Here is a 16,204-nt window from a genome sequence, read left to right as displayed (position 1 = left end):
ACACCTCAACAACCACCTCTCCCCAACCACCTAAAATACGGCAGAATCCACGCAACCACCACCCTCTTCTTCCAGGGGTCCCATAGAACCAGAGAAAATTACAGCTCAGAAGCAGGCCTTTTGGCCCTTCTTGTCTGTGCCGAACCATTTTTTGCCTAGTCCCACTGACCTGCACTTGGACCATATCCCTGCACACCCCTCTCATCCATGAACCTGTCCTAGTTTTTCTTAAATGTTAAAAGTGACCCCGCATTTACTACTTTATCCGGCAGCTCATTCCACACTCCCACCACTCTCTGCGTGAAGAAGCCCCCCCTAATATTCCCTTTAAACTTTTCTCCTTTCACCCTTAGCCCATGCCCTCTGGTTTTTTTCTCCCCTAGCCTCAGTGGAAAAAGCCTGCTTGCATTCACTCTATCTATACCCATCAAAATCTTATACACCTCTATCAAATCTCCCCTCATTCTTCTACGCTCCAGGGAATAAAGTCCCAACCTATTCAATCTTTCTCTGTAACTCAGCTTCTCAAGTCCCGGCAACATCCTTGTGAACCTTCTCTGCACTCTTTCAACCTTATTTACATCCTTCCTGTAACTAGGTGACCAAAACTGTACACAATACTCTAAATTCGGCCTCACCAATGCCTTATATAACCTTACCATAACACTCCAACTTTTATACTCGATACTCCGATTTATAAAGGCCAATGTACCAAAGGCACTCTTTACGACCCTATTCACCTGTGACGTCACTTTTAGGGAATTCTGTACCTGTATTCCCAGATCCCTCTGTTCAACTGCACTCTTCAGAATCCTACCATTTTCCCTGTACGTTCTACTTTGGTTTGTCCTTCCAAAGTGCAATATCTCACACTTGTCTGCATTAAATTCCATTTGCCATTTTTCAGCCCATTTTTCTAGTTGGTCCAAATCCCTCTGCAAGCTTTGAAAACCTTACTCACTGTCCACCACACCTCCAATCTTTGTATCATCAGCAAATTTGCTGATCCAATTGACCACATTATCATCCAAATCATTGATATAGGCAACAAACAACAATGGACCCAACACCGATCCCTGCGGCACACCACTAGTCACAGGCCTCCACTCAGAGAAGCAATCCTCCACAACCACTCTCTGGCTTTTTCCGTTGAGCCAGTGTCTAATCCAACTTACTACATCCCCATGTATACCCAGCGACTGAACCTTCCTAACTAACCTCCCTTGAGGGACCTTATCAAAAGCCTTGCTGAAATCCAGGTAGACAACATCCACCGCCTTCCCTTCATCCACTTTCCTGGTAACCTCCTCGAAAAACTCTAATAGATTGGTCAAACATGACCTAACATGCACAAAGCCATGTTGACTCTCCCTAATAAGTCCCTGTCTATCCAAATATTTGTAGATCCTATCCCTTATCACACCTTCCAATAACTTGCCCACCACCGACGTCAAACTTACTGGCCTATAATTTCCCGGATTTCTTTTGGAGCCTTTTTTAAACAACGGAACAACATGAACCACCCTCCAATCATCCGGCACCTCCCCCGTGAATACTGACATTTTAAATATGTCTGCCAGGGCTCCTGCAAGTTCATCACTAGCTTCCCTCAAGGTCCATGGGAATACCCTGTCCGGTCCTGGGGATTTATCCACTCTGATTTGCCTCAAGACAGCGAGCACCTCCTCCCCTGTCCTGACCAACACCTCCCCGTCCCCCTCCCCACTTCCCCCCCCGCCCCCACACAGGTATGGCCCCTATCCACTGCCCCACATGAGAAAAAACTCACATGAGTAATAATAAAAAAAGGAAAGGGCTTAGGAGACGAGAAGACAACAAGCCACAATATAAGGACAAGGCATCACGAGGGGCAACAAGGGTTGGACATGAGCCAAACAAAAAGAGGCAGCGTGCAAAGAAAAGGGGACATGTCCTCCCTCTGTCCCACCCCAAAAACCCAGCCCATTGGCTGTCTGAAAATACTCCTTTTCTGGTAGATTTATCAAAAACCCTGAGCAGGTCTGGCAGCCAATGTGGAGAGAGAACAGAGCCAATGTTTCGAGTCTGGATGACCCTTCATCAGAGTCTGGATGGCTCTTTGTCCATTTGAGTCATTCAAACCTGAAACATCAGCTCTGTTCTCTCTCCACAGATACTGTTAGACCTGCTGAGATATTCTAGCATTTTGTGTTTTTGTTCCTCAGATTCCAGCATCCGCAGTCATTTGCTTTTATTCATCAAAAACCTTTTTTGTTTATCCAAAATCTCAGAGGTGATTATGCACCGATCATCTTTATTATTGATATGGCAATGGTTGGCACATTGGCACAGGGGTTAGCACTGTTGCCTTACGATGCTAAGGACCTGGGTTCAATTCTGGCCTCGGGTGACTGTGTGGAGTTTGCATGTTCTCGTGTTTGCGTGGGTTTTCCCCAGGTGCTCCACTTTCCTCCCACAGTCCAAAGATGTGCGTGTTAGGTGGATTGGCCATACTAAATTGCCCCTTAGTGTCCAAAGATGTGTAGGTTAGATGGATTAGCCATGGTAGATGTGTGGCATTGCGGGGATGAGGCGGGGGATAGGACCTGGGTGGGATGCTCTGTCAGAGAGTTGGTGCAGACTCGATAGGCTGAATGGCCTCTTCTGCACTGTAGGGATTCTATGATCCATGTCTTAATGCTTAAGCTCATTTGACTGAATTAAAAGAAAACTTTTCCTGGGGTTTGTGGGGAGAATCTGGTGCTAGCTTAAAGTCACTGTCAACTATACATGAATAATTCAGGACCAAGGTGATAAATAACTCCTTGCATTGTTTTTGCGATGAGTTCAGATGATTGGAAGCTGATTTTCCAATTTGACACACACAGCCAAACTGTTCACTTCTTCAAAACTTTGACAAGCTGAATCTGATTTCTGATACAGAGAGGGTAGCAGAGCCGTGCAGAGTGGGAGCATCATGGAACATTGGTCACTAGTTCTCGCATGCAGTGCGTTACCAAGCTGGACTGTGCAATTGAAATTGAATGAATGCGTCCTAGTTTATTGCTGCTTAATTGTGAAACAAGACAGCAGTGAAAGAGGACACACAAGATTCATGACCACTGGACTAGTTATCCAGATGCCCAGGCTAATGCACTGGACAGGTAGAGTCATAGAGATTTACAGCATGGAAAAAGGCCCAATTTGTCCATGCCGCCCTTTTTTTAACCCCTAAGCTAATGCTAATTGCCCACGTTTGGCCCACATCCCTCCATACCCATCTTACCCATGTAAGGGTTCAATCCTACCATGGCAGCTGGTGGAATTTGAATTCAGTTTGTAAATCTGGAAGTGTAGGCTTGTCTCAGCGATGATGACCATGAAAACAATCATTGGTTGTCAGGAAAACCCATCTGGTTGACTAATGTCCTGTAGGGACATTAGGGGAGGTTGAGCCGCAGTGGCATTGTCACTGAATTAGTAATCCAGAGACCCAGGGTAATGCTCTGGGGAACCAGATTCAAATCCCACCATGGCAATGATGAAATTTGGATTTAAAAAATGGAATTAAAAGCTTAATTGTGACCATGAAGCCATTGCCAATTGTAGCTGTGAGGGACAGCTCGGTGGATAGGATATTAGTATGTAGATAGGCTGGAAAATTAGGCGGGGATCCTGGATTCAGGATTCAATCCTGGACAGGGGAGCGGCGCGGGCTTCGAGGGCCGAAGGGCCTGTTCCTGTGCTGTATTGTTCTTTGTTCTTTGTTGTTCTCTGTTGTAAAAACCCATCTGGTTCACTGGTGTTCTTTAGGAAAAGAAATCTGCCATCCTTACCTGGTCTGGTCTACATGTGACTCCAGACCCACAGCAATGTGGTTGACCCTCAACTGCCCTCTGAAATGGCCGAGAGAGACACTCAGTTCAGTGCAACTAGCGATGGGCAACAGATGCTGATCCAGCCCAGTGACACCCATGTCCCATGAACGAAAAATCATTTCCATTTCACTGAATTGTTCAGTTTTATCAATGGATCAGTCATTAGTTAGCAAGTTATAGTTTACTACATAAAAATCTAAGAGCCATGGACTTATTGAGTGTCATTATAGATTCGTTTGGATTATTTTTGTTTGGCCTGCTCCCTCACTGATATCACCATGTCGTGAATCCATTTAAAATAAATGGGCTAGTGTCTCCCTCAGCCCATCAGACAAGAATAGTATTTGAATATTTAAAGGGTTTGTTGGCAGTAATTTCTAAACTATTAATGTTGAGCGAAATGTTCTGCGTTTATACATACAAATGTTTTTTTTAACCTAGAGTGACAGCAACATGATTGAAAGGCACCACATACATGAATAATAAATTAATGTTTATCTGAGGCAAAATAATGTCGCTGACTGTTTACATTTCTCTGCCTGATGTAAACATTGCTCTTTGCAGGATGCTAAAAGTGATTTATTAAAAGGGGGAAGAGGTCAACATTGTTGTATATATTATGTTCATAAATCTACGGACTGCGACCTCAACTGTTAAGCAAGGAGTCTGCTTACTAATGTCTGTCGGAGCGGTGACTGCTGGAGTCCGTTGTGCTAGCCAAGGCCACCATATTGAAACAGGGTGCTTGTACCAGTGCTGGTGCTTCTCTTGTGTCCATACCTTCACCTACAAAAGTCCTCATCACTATTATCGATACATTATCGGCACAGTGGTTAGCACTGCTATCTCACAGCACCAGGGGCCCGGGTTCAGTTCCGGCCTCGGGTCACTGTCTGCGTGGAGTCCACACGTTCTCCCCATATCTGTGTGGGTTTCCTCCGGGTGCTCCGGTTTCCTCCCACACTCCAAAGATATCCTGGTTAGGTTGATTGGCCATGCTAAATTGCCCCTTAGTGACAGGGGGACTAGCAAAGTAAATATGTGGGATTAAAGGGATAGGATCTGGGCAGGATTGTTGTCGGGCCGAATGGCCTCCTTCTGCACTGAAGGGATCCTATGATTCCCTGATAGAAGTCGTCCAGATCTCTCAATAAAAGACCCAGTAGAATTTATATTAAAAATCAACCTCCCCCTAAAGGGTTTCAGGTTGCATTCCCTACCTGCCTCACCACACACTGAGGCTCACCCACAACCCACTGGAGACTAGTCTGTCTCAGCTCTTTTGATGTAGTTTCCTGAGCCAGGGGACTCCTGCTGTAGGGAATCCTTGCCTCTGGCCATGAGTCTTCTAAGAGATGAGTGGAGGTTTTGCCCATTACAAGACGGAGCGAGAACTCCTGAATTAGGAAGGGAGCTGATGAAACTGGGTTTCCTGTCAAATCAATAGCTTCAAGCAGACTCCCACTGGAATTCTATAGGGATAGTCCGTCAGAATTCTCAATTGGGCTGTGAACTAGAATAAATGACAAAAATGAACTTGCGATATCCCTCAATTCTTGTCATTTTGTATCCTGTAACCATGGGTAAAGATTTGTAACACAACTCCACAGAGGTAAGATAATACCACTGTCTGTTTATAGATTCATCAGAATATATGTATTTCATCACAGTACACAACTATTATTTTATCTTACGTTTCATTGTTTTACCATTTGGTTTCCTTTATCTTCTTCTAACATCAGCACTGAATGCCTTTGCCCTGTTCCGATGTCGGTATGTTTAGTCTATGCCATTTGTGTTCTTACTAATTTCGAGCACAAAGTAGCAGTTACACCTTCTGAAGGCTTTTCTTCAATTGTCATGACCCCATCATTCATGTCTGAACATCATTGATCAGTAATGGAATTACATTTCATTGTGCGAAAGTGCATGGAGGCTTCTGCTTTGATGGGGTCAAAATTGACAGGATTGCATTGCAATAGGTGGAGGATAGGGGATGGAGGAGTTATATCTGGGAATCCCGGATACAGGATTCCCAGTGTGAAGTGGAGTTTTATCTGTGACACGGTACCCGGCCTGAAAGTCAAGCTTGGCTTTCAATTGAACAGAGACTGCAGGAACACTGACCCAAATTTCTGATTCATCTCTGGCCACGGGGGAGGTGCCACGTGACTGGAGAATAGCTAATGTGGTCCCAATATTTAAGAAGGGTTGCAGAGATAAGCCAGGGAACTACAGACCAGTGGCCAAAAGAGAAAATGCTGGAAAATCTCAGCAGGTCTGGCAGCATCTGTAAGGAAAGAAAAGAGCTGACGTTTTGAGTCTAAATGACCCTTTGTCAAACCAGTGAGTCTACAGACCAGTGAGTCTCACGTCAGTGATAGGGAAACTATTGGAGAAACTTCTGAAGGAAAGCATCGATCTCCACTTGGAGAGGCAAAGCTTGATCAGGGATAGTCAGCATGGCTTCGTTAGAGGGAGGTCACACCTAACGAATTTGAATAAATTTTTTGAGGAGGTGACCAAGTATGTAGTTGAGGGTAGTGCAGTCAATGTAGTTTATTTGGACAAGGTCCTACATGGGAAACTTATAAGGAAGGTAAATGCAAATGGGATACAGGGGAATTTGATAAGGTGGATTCAAAATTGGCTCAGTTGTAGGAGTCAGAGAGTGATGACAGAGGCTGCTTTAGTGACTGGAAGCCTTTTAGAAAACAAGTTGGATAGGCTTAGGTTGTTTTCATTGAAACAGAAAAGACTGAGGGGCAACCTGATTGAGGTGTACAAGATTATGAGGCATGGACAGGGCAGATAGGGAGCAGCTGTTCCCCTTCGCTGAAGGGTCAGTCACAAGGAGACAAAGGTTCAAGGTGAGGGGGGTTTAGGGGGGGATATGAGGAAAAGACTTTTGCCCAAAGGGTGCTGCTTGCGCTGCTGGTGAAGGCGAGTTGCCTCACATCTTTTAAAGAGTACCTGGATGAGCACTTGGCATGACACCACATTCAAGGCTATGCATCAAGTGCTGATAAATGGGATTAGGTAGGTAGACCAGGTGTTTTTTACATATTGGTGCAAACTTGATGGGCCATTGGGCCTCTCTGCACTGTGTGATTCTGTGACTCTTGAGCAGGGTATGTTCCAGAGCAGGCTACATGAACATATTGGATATCTGCTGCTGCTTCTGGGATCCCAGGGAGGTCCAATCCTTCCTCCCAGATATGCAAATCTGTTCCCAAGGTGGTCGGATCCAACCCTGGAGTCTGAAGGAGGCAGGTGTTCTACCTGTTAACCATGGGTAGAACTCCTACTTTTCCCATGCCCACAAGCAGAGCTCCCAACCCACAAGCAGTGCTATAAAGACACCTTTATTTTCCCCAAAAGCAGTACTCATTCCAGCTGTCAAATTTCCTTCTGGAAATATAGCTGGCCACTGTTAAATCTGTAAATTTAAACTGGGGCCCACTAGCCTCATTAACAAATTCCAATTTCCAACCCGCTTCCTGACAACCCGACCTTTGCTGCTTCCATCAAACCCGGGTTGAGGTCAGCTTTGAGATTTATCAACATTGTAATGTCTGAACCAAGTGCCAACCCCTCATGTAAAATTCATCCTAGTGACTCTGTCAAATGTTTGATTTGATTTGAATTTATTATTGTCACATGTATTAGGATACAGTGAAGTATTGTTTCTTGCGCGCTGTACAGACAAAACATTCCATTCATGGGGAGAAGGAAAGGAGAGGGTGCAGAATATAGTGTTGCAGTTGCAGGTAGGGTGAAGAGAAAGATCAGCGTAATATATGAATGAACCAGTCAAAAGTCTGATGGCAGCAGGGAAGGAGCTGTTCTTGAGTCAGTTGATATGTGACTTTTGTATCAATTTTCCAACTGAAGAAGGTGGAAGAGAGAATGTCCAGGCTGCATGGGGACATTGATTATGCTGGCTGCTTTCCTGAGGCAGCGACAAGTGTAGTCAATTGGTATGGGAGGCTGGTTTGCGTGATGGACTGGGCTACGTCCACAACCCTTTGTAGTTTCTTGCGGTCTTGGTCAAAGCAGGAACCGTACCAAGCTGTGATACAACCAGAAAGGATGCTTTCGATGGTGCATCTGTAAAAATTGGTATCATTCATAACGGATGTACCAAATTTTCTTAGCCTTCTGAGGAAGCAGAGGTGTTGGTAGGCTTTCTTAACTATAGTGTCAGTGTGGAGGGACCAGGACAGGTTATTGGTGATCTGGAGACCTAGAAACTTGAAGCGCTCGACCATTTAACACTTCATCCCTGTTGAAGTCGACAGGGACATGCCCTCCACTACGCTTCCTGAAGTCGATAACTAGCTCCTTTGTTTTACTGACATTGAGGGAGAGATGTTGTTGCACCAGTTCACCAGATTCTCTATCTCTTTCCTGTATTCCGTCAAGTCATTGTTTGAGAGCCGACCCACCATGGTGGTGGCATCAGCAATGGTCAATACTTGTGTACTTTTGAAGGGAAGATCCAAAACAAAAGGGCATTGTTGCTGAAATGGAGATCAGAAATGGTAGTGCTTGATCCTCTATATTGAATTTTCAACCATCCTGCTCCGACCCATTTAAATTAACATTACATTTGTTCAGAACGATATATTGAGATTCTGCAGATGGGATTATTTTCTTTCAGAAAAATGCATTTTGATTTTGGTATTCTCATTCCATTGAATTACATCATCCCCAGTGACATGCCAGAAGAGTGTAGCTTTCTTCAATCGAATCAGTCCCTTTCCATAATGCTCTAGTGCTTAACACTGCATTCATTTCTGAACTTGCTGCTGGATTGAGTTGTTTAAGTTATTAATTCCTTATCCTACCTTGTTAATCAGTCGCCGATTATAGTGCATGATCTTACATGTGGTTTTCTGCGGATCCGGTGTTCAGGGTGGCACAGTGGTTAGCACTGCTGCCTCACAGCGCCAGGGACCCGGGTTCACGTCCGGTCTTGGTGGCTGTCTGTGTGGAGTTTGCTCATTCTCCCCGTGTCTATGTAGGTTTCCTCCGAGTGTGCCGGTTTCCTCTCACACTCCAAAGGTGTGCGGGATCGGTGGATTGGCCATGCTAAGTTACCCCTTAGTATCCCAAAATGTGTATGTTACGGGGACTAGTGGGGTAAATATGTGGGGTTACGGGGATAGGGTCTGGGTAAGATGTTCTATCAGAGAGTTAGTGCCGACTCGATGGGCCAAATGACCTCTGTCTGCACAGAGTAGGATTCTATATCGTGGCGATCCAAAAACCAGAACACTAATGGTTGAAATTTTCTGGCTGTTCCCTCTGGCCAACAGTGCCTGCTTGCCGCGGGCTCCCTGACACTGGAGGGTGTGAACAATGGGGAAACCCATGGTCAGCAGCGGGACTGGAAGACTTGCTGATGGCCAATGGCGGGCGGCCTCCGCTGCCACAAAACATGCCGCGGAGGAAGGCGGAAAATCCCACCCAAAATTATCCCGCTGATCCCTCATTGGTTTTGAAAATCCCAGTGATTGTAGCATGTGGGGTGATTTTCCAATCCAGGTTTTTCTCATTTGTTCTGTTTTTCTCCTGACAATGAACAGTTTATTTATTTTTTCTGTATCTGATTTTTTTGTTACCATCTTCCAGCTGAAATTTGAAACTATTCTTAGAATATGTCAGTTCCCCAACTGGCGTGGGAGCTGATGATTCAGAACTCTTGAGTTCAGTCAAGCATCCACTGATGTTCCTGTGCTGTGTAACATGTCTCAGGTGCGGTCATCGATTCCAGTCCAGCGTATATGTGCAGTCGAGCGAGTGGATGAAAATGCTTTCCAGCAGCTCCATATGATGCAGATTATCACCCAGGACAGCGAGGCTCAGCTCCACATTATGTACATCCAGTGTAAGGTAAACTATACACAGCACTTACTTTACAATTCCTTGCAATATTTCAATGTTGCCTTTGGTTTATATTTCGTGGAATGCTCAGAATTGTATACACAGTTTACCTGACCTAAATAGAAGAGAATTGTGAACCCGCCTTCTCTATCTTTTATTGAGCTCATGTTCCTTTCAGTGAGTCTGCTCCTAGGATAGAAATCCTAGAATTCTAGAATCCCTACAGTATACAAGGAGGCCATTCAGCCCATGCTGACAATGATCGCACCCTATCCCTGTAACCCCACTTATTTACCTCACGAATCCCCCTAGGGTCAAGTTAGCATGTATGATAGGTGCAGAAAGGAAGAAAGGACATTGATTGCTGAAGTTTCTGAAGAGGAGAGCTGAACAGGCCAGCGTTAAACATGTGAAATTGGGGTTTGCAAACCTATAGAGGGATGTTCTCAGTGGTGGTCTTCCAAGTTCATGACTACTTCCATCAAGAAGGACAAGGGCAGCAGATACATGTGAACACCACCATCTGAAAGTACCCCTCCAAGTCACTCACCGACCTGACTTGGAAACATATCGCTGCCGTTCCTTCGCAGTCGCTGGGTCAAAATCCTGGAATTCCCTCCCTAACGGCATTGTGGGTCAACCCACAGCAGATGGACTGCAGCGATTCAAGAAGGCAGCTCACCACCAGCTTCTCAAGGGCAACTGGGTTTGGGCAATAAATGCTGTCCAGCCAGCGACGCCCATGTCCCACAAAAGAATTGAATAGAAGAATGGAGAGGATGATATAGTGGGTTATAAATCCACACTCGGGGTTTAACAGGCTGGTTCGATCATTAGAACTGGACTGAAGGGGAAACCCAGATGCCAGGTGGAGTCAGTGCCTTCAGGTACAAACGTGAGGCAAAAATTATGATGCTGTATTTTCTGGCACTGAGCTCGGTGCGATTTGGAGTCATCCCATTCTTCAGGCTGGATTTTTGGGCCCTACTAATTAGGTCAGAAATAGAGGCAAACAGGACCTGAAATACTTGCAGAGACTGGCGTGCCGGTTTCCCATCTCTGTTCCCACAAATGGCCGTGTTTACTGAGCTGGGTTTGGGGTCCAGCGAGGTTGTCTGCCCCCATAATGGGGGTAAATGATTAGACTTGTTATTATTCAGAGAGAGAGGCTGGTGGACCATTTCCAGTTGGCCTCCAGTTTCCCGACATGATGGGGGTGCAGTTCACCATCCTGGCAGTGGGCACCCAGCCACATGGCGGGGCGCTGGCCACCACTGCAGGCTGGCTGCGAGGCTTTCCCTGCCCGTCTGGGTGGGGTCGCAGTGCAAGGCCGTCCTGTAGAGGGGCTTCCCTCTGACACAGAGGGCGCAGTAGGGGCCAAGATGTTTTTGTACTTATCAAGTAAATCGTTTTGAAAAGTGGCTTCTTGTTGAATTCCCCTTCCAGGTGCTCCACTGAAACTTGGAGACCTCTGATTAGTTGTCCAGCTTCAAGAGCCTGATCGCTGCGCGTAATTGGACAGAGAAATTACTTCCATACTAATAAGGGACCGTCCTGGTCATTCTGCCACCCACTCCCCCCTCCACTCCCCCCCCCACTCTCACCCAATCCGCCCCCCCCCCCCCCCCCCCCAACTCCTCCCAACCCCTACCCCGGTGGATTCAAGCCCCTGGAAACAGGCTTGGTTCCTGTGTCCTAACCCCAAAGTGAAAATGTCAATCAGGAATTCAGAGCGTACAGCGCCAGCAACCGTGGAGTTAGTTGGGCTGACAGAGAGAGAATGTGAATGTTTTCCATATGCTTGAGAGTGAGAAGAATTTGATTTGGAATCATAGAAATCATAGAAACCTACAGTGCAGAAAGAGGCCATTCGGCCCATCGAGTCTGCACCGACCACAATCCCACCCACGCCCTATCCCCATAACCCCACATATTTACCCTGCTAATCCCCCTAACCTACGCACCCTGAGACACTAAAAGGCAACTTAGCATGGCAAATGCACCTAACCTGCACATCTTTGGACTGTGGGAGGAAACCGGAGACACGAGACACGAGGAGAACGTGCAAATTCCATACAGACAGTGACCCAAACTGGGAATCGAACCCAGGTCCCTGGTGCTGTGAGGCAGCAGTGCCCACCACTGTGCCATCCTGCGCCCTTGATTTATTATTTGACATGTATTAGGATACAGTGATAAGTATTGTTTCTTGCGCGCTATACAGACAAAAACATACCGTTCATAGAGTACGGAGGGGAGAAGGAAAGGAGAGGGTGCAGAATATAGTGTTACAGTCATGGCTAAGGTGTAAAGAAAGATCAGCTTACTATAAGGTAGGTCCACCAAAAGTCTGATGGCAGCAGGGAAGAAGCTGTTCTTGAGCTGGTTGGTATGTGACCTCAGACTTTTGTATCGTTTTCCTGACTGAAGAAGGTGGAAGAGAGAATGTCAGGCTGCATGAGGTCCTTGATTATGCTGGCTGCCTTTCCGAGGCAGTGTAGACAAAGTCAATGGAAAGGAGGCTGATTTGCGTGATGGACTGTGCTATGTTCACAACCCTTTGTAATTTCTTGCGGTCTTGGGCAGAGCAGAAGCCATACCAATCTTTGATACATCCAGAAAGGATGCTTTCTATGGTGCTTCTATAAAAATTGGTGAGAGTCGTAGAGGACATGCAAAATTTCCTTCACCTCCTGTGAAAGTAGAGGTGTTGGGTGAGCTACAGTCACAATCACTCAGGATGATATCTTAATGTTGACGAGGTACGGAAGGCACTTTCACCCAATGATGCTATATCTGATATATCTGTGTGCCTCGCTGATTTTTCCTGCCTCTCTCTATTTGCTGTAATGATTACTTGAAGTCACAGTTACATGTGAGGCGGGTGATGGGTCACTTTGAGGCTTTTCCTCTCTTATTTCTCCCACAGCCTCTGACATTTTGCTGTGAACAGCAGTCCAGCACTCAGCAGCTGCCTCCAGCTGTCAGGGAATGACAGCTTCTCTGAGTGACTGAAGCCCATGGGGTGTGACTCTGTGGGAAACAGTCAAGTTTGGTACTGTTCTTGCTCTTACTCTGTGGCCATCAGGAAGCCTGAGTGATCTGACAAACTGACAGCAACCAAGTCAATCTGATCGCACCCCCCCACTCCCCCCTCCCCACTCCTGCTGAGGACTGAATTGTTTAAAGGCAGCTTGACTGGCTCCTGGAGCAATGGAAATTTGTTCTTTATGTTTAAAATGAAGCAGGCATAGGTTCTCCCAAAAAAATTGCAAGTGCCGAATTTGTGTGAAAATAGGAGTAAATCCCGCTGGCTTTTTCAGCGGGATTTTCAAAATAAATCCCCCACTCTCCGTGGCCTCGCGAAATTCACAATGGAAATCCGGGGGTTGGGCTCTATTCCCGCTGGAGAGACAGCCGGCATAGCGCTGAGCGAGCCATTGTGCATGCGCCAATCTGTCATAGCAGAGATCAACGCATGCGCAGTAGTCCTGCACTGCTGGCCTCCCGATCGTTGGTCTCTGATCGCTGGCCAGCCCCCCGACCCTGCATTGCTGCCCCTCCAACCCCCTCCCATTCCCTGATCTCTGGCCCCCTGGATGTCCCTGGGCCAGCCCCGAAGCTCCCCCACTGACCCGCCTCCATCTCCCTGAGCACCCGCCATCCCCTTGGCTGTCCCGATCTCACTGAACCGCACCCCTTCACCGGCAGTCTGGACCTCCCACACAACACCCCTCTGGTAGTCCTGACTATCCCCCACGCCCCCACCCTGCCTCGATCTCCCCAAGCCCCCCCGCCATCCAGGCAAACACAATCAATCTCCCCGACAACCACACCCTCGGCATTCCCGACCCCCCACAACAGTCCCGATCTCCCCAACACCGCCCCCCCCGCCCCCCCCCCCCCCCCCCCCCCCAGGCAGTCCAGACCCCCCCACCCGCAGCCCTGATCCTCACGGCAGCCTGCCCTCCCCCCGATGGCCAGCCCCGATCAGCCCCTTCCCTCCCTCCCTGATCCCAACTGCAGAGTGGCAGCAGGAACCCATATCCCGACTGATCGCCCCCAGAGGTCCTGTCCACAATAGGCCATGCCCCCCTCTGGCCCCACCCCCTTGGCATTGCCCAGTACCCGGTGGGCAGGACAAGGCACCCCTTTGGCATTGCCACTTTACACCTTGGGTAGCGTGGAGCTGACAACACCAGAAATCTGGGGCCCAGAGATGCGCAGAGGCCGTGGCACCCAGCAGGGAATCCGCTAAATGGCCTCCACCAAGGAGTTCCATAGAATCCCTACAGTGCAGAAGAAGGCCATTCGGCCCATTACGTCTTTACCAACTCTCCAAAAGAGCATTTTGCCCAAGCCCACTCGTGCAAATTTCCCATGGCCCATCCACCTAACCTGCACATCTTTGGACTGTGGGAGGAAACCAGAGCACATCGAGGAAACCCAGACAGACACGGGGAGAACGTGCACACTCCACACAGTCACCTGAGGCCGGAATTGAACCCGGGTTCCTAGCGCTGTGAGGCAGTAGTGCTAACCGTGCTGTTGATCAAATAAGTGGGTTCTGAGGAGGATCTTGAGGTGGAAAGGTTCAGGGAGGGAATTCCAGAGAGTTAGACTTTGTCTGCTGAATGTCGTCAATGGTGGGGTCAGTACTTGGCTTCAGAGCCTTGGATAACCTCCATTTCATTGAGCTGCCAATCAAGAATTGAGAATTAATTTGTGATTAAATGATGAAAAGACTGAGTAAACTCGCTCCTCACCACAATTCTGTGTCTCTCAAAAGCTAACTCATGCACGCATGTATGCAGCACCAGACAATGAGTCCGCCATATCTGATCTTCTCCTCAGCCATGCTCCCAACATCCACCTTACACTAATGGACAATTTATCATGGCCAATCCACCTAACTTGCACATCTTTGGAGTTAAGTGCAGGTAGGGGCATTCATTACGGAGTGCCGTACCAAAGGACTGGCCCAGAAACAATGGGCCAAATGGCCTCCTTCTGCATTGTAAGCGGCTGTGATAGCAGCTTGCTTATCTTATGAAGTGTATGAAAAGGGCATTAGAAATGTAAGAATGTAATTTTGTAAAGGTGTGGCTAGACTTGTGAACTAGCTGTCCTGAAGGTAGAATATTGATGAGCAGTAGAGTGATGGATGTTGGCGTCTGTGAGTTGTTGGAACACTGAGCTTTGTTCTCCTAGTAACACATTCTACTATCTTACCTTTATTCCACTATTAGGACTTTTTCAGTCCTTAATGCCACCATTAACATTCCACTTTGTCTCATGTCTCCTTAGCTCTGACCTATCCCTGATCTTCCGTTCTGCCCCCCACCCCCCCTCGCCCGCCCCACTCCAACTATATAATTTATCACATTTCTAGCCTTCTTCAGTTCTATAGAAGGGACTCAAAACGTTAACTGTTTCTTTCTCCACAGATGCTGCCAGACTTGCTGAGTACATCCTGCATTTTCTCTTTTAATTTTATATTTATGAGCAATTTATTTTAATGACCATATCAAAATGGAATGGCTTGCCTCTTTGGGGAAAAGGGATGTTGCTTCCGATTTCAACCTTCTGGGCAATTTAATTCCTTCCAATTTGTAATCTTAATGGATCGTTTGTTAATTTTTTAAAAAGACCTGTTATCCCGTTCTTTATTCACCATCCAAGTTAAACTAAGAAGTCTCACAACACCAGGTTAAAGTCCAACAGGTTTACTTGGAATCACGAGCTTTCGGAGCGCTGCTCCTTCATCAGGTGACCTGGTGTTGTGAGACTTCTTACTGTGCCCTCCCCAGTCCAACACCGGCATCTCCACATCATGGCACCCAAATTAAAGAATTAAATTCCTTACGCTATTTTAAAGTTCAGACTCAGAATCCCTTTCTCTTCTTGAAGGACTGAAATGTCTGTCTTTGGTAATATTAGAGAAATGGCGGCAATGGAACAAATTGCAGGGAGAAGTAAGGAAGTGGAAAATCTCTGGAGTGAATAGCTGGCATGGGAACAATGAACCAATTAGTCTGCTCTGTGCTGCATCAGTTTATGTAAAGAGTGATGAGGCACGGCGCATTCAATAAAACAAACGACCTGAATTCCCAGCCACTGGCTCTTTGTGTAGGTAATTCAAGTCTATTCTTTGGGACTAAAGTTCAGCTTTGGTAGGGAATTGGGGATCGAGGGCGGAATCTTTTGCCCCTCCCCACTCCCTCTAGCAGTTTTGGTGGTGGGGGCATAAAATTAAGCAGCAGAGTGGTAGGTGGGGGCTCACCACCTTCCCGCCTCCACCCCAATTAAGTCTGTAGTGGGAAGGCCAGTGAAAAGCCTCCCTACCCCACTGCCAATTGAGGCCCTGATGTGTGCAATTAATGTGGCAGGCAGAGGGCTTGCCATGTGGTTGAGGAGGACAGGTGAGCCTTGGTGTGTTAGTTTGTGGGTTCCTGGGC

The 16,204-nt window shown here is 47.0% G+C and overlaps 1 protein-coding gene across 1 annotated transcript in view; it reads left to right on the top strand.

Annotated features, from left to right (window-relative positions):
- rasal1a (RAS protein activator like 1a (GAP1 like)) overlaps positions 1-16,204 on the top strand; it is a 275,372-nt gene that overhangs the window by 237,453 nt on the left and 21,715 nt on the right. Inside the window, exon 18 of the mRNA XM_078227421.1 lies at positions 9,618-9,755. Coding sequence (XP_078083547.1) covers positions 9,618-9,755 — 138 coding nt within the window. The remainder of the gene's footprint in view (positions 1-9,617; positions 9,756-16,204) is intronic.

Source organism: Mustelus asterias, chromosome 13, assembly GCF_964213995.1.
Source record: "Mustelus asterias chromosome 13, sMusAst1.hap1.1, whole genome shotgun sequence".
Taxonomy (NCBI): Eukaryota; Metazoa; Chordata; class Chondrichthyes; order Carcharhiniformes; family Triakidae; genus Mustelus; species Mustelus asterias.
The sequence above is the reverse complement of the archived record's forward strand: the minus strand, read 5'-3'. Positions and strand labels throughout refer to the sequence as shown.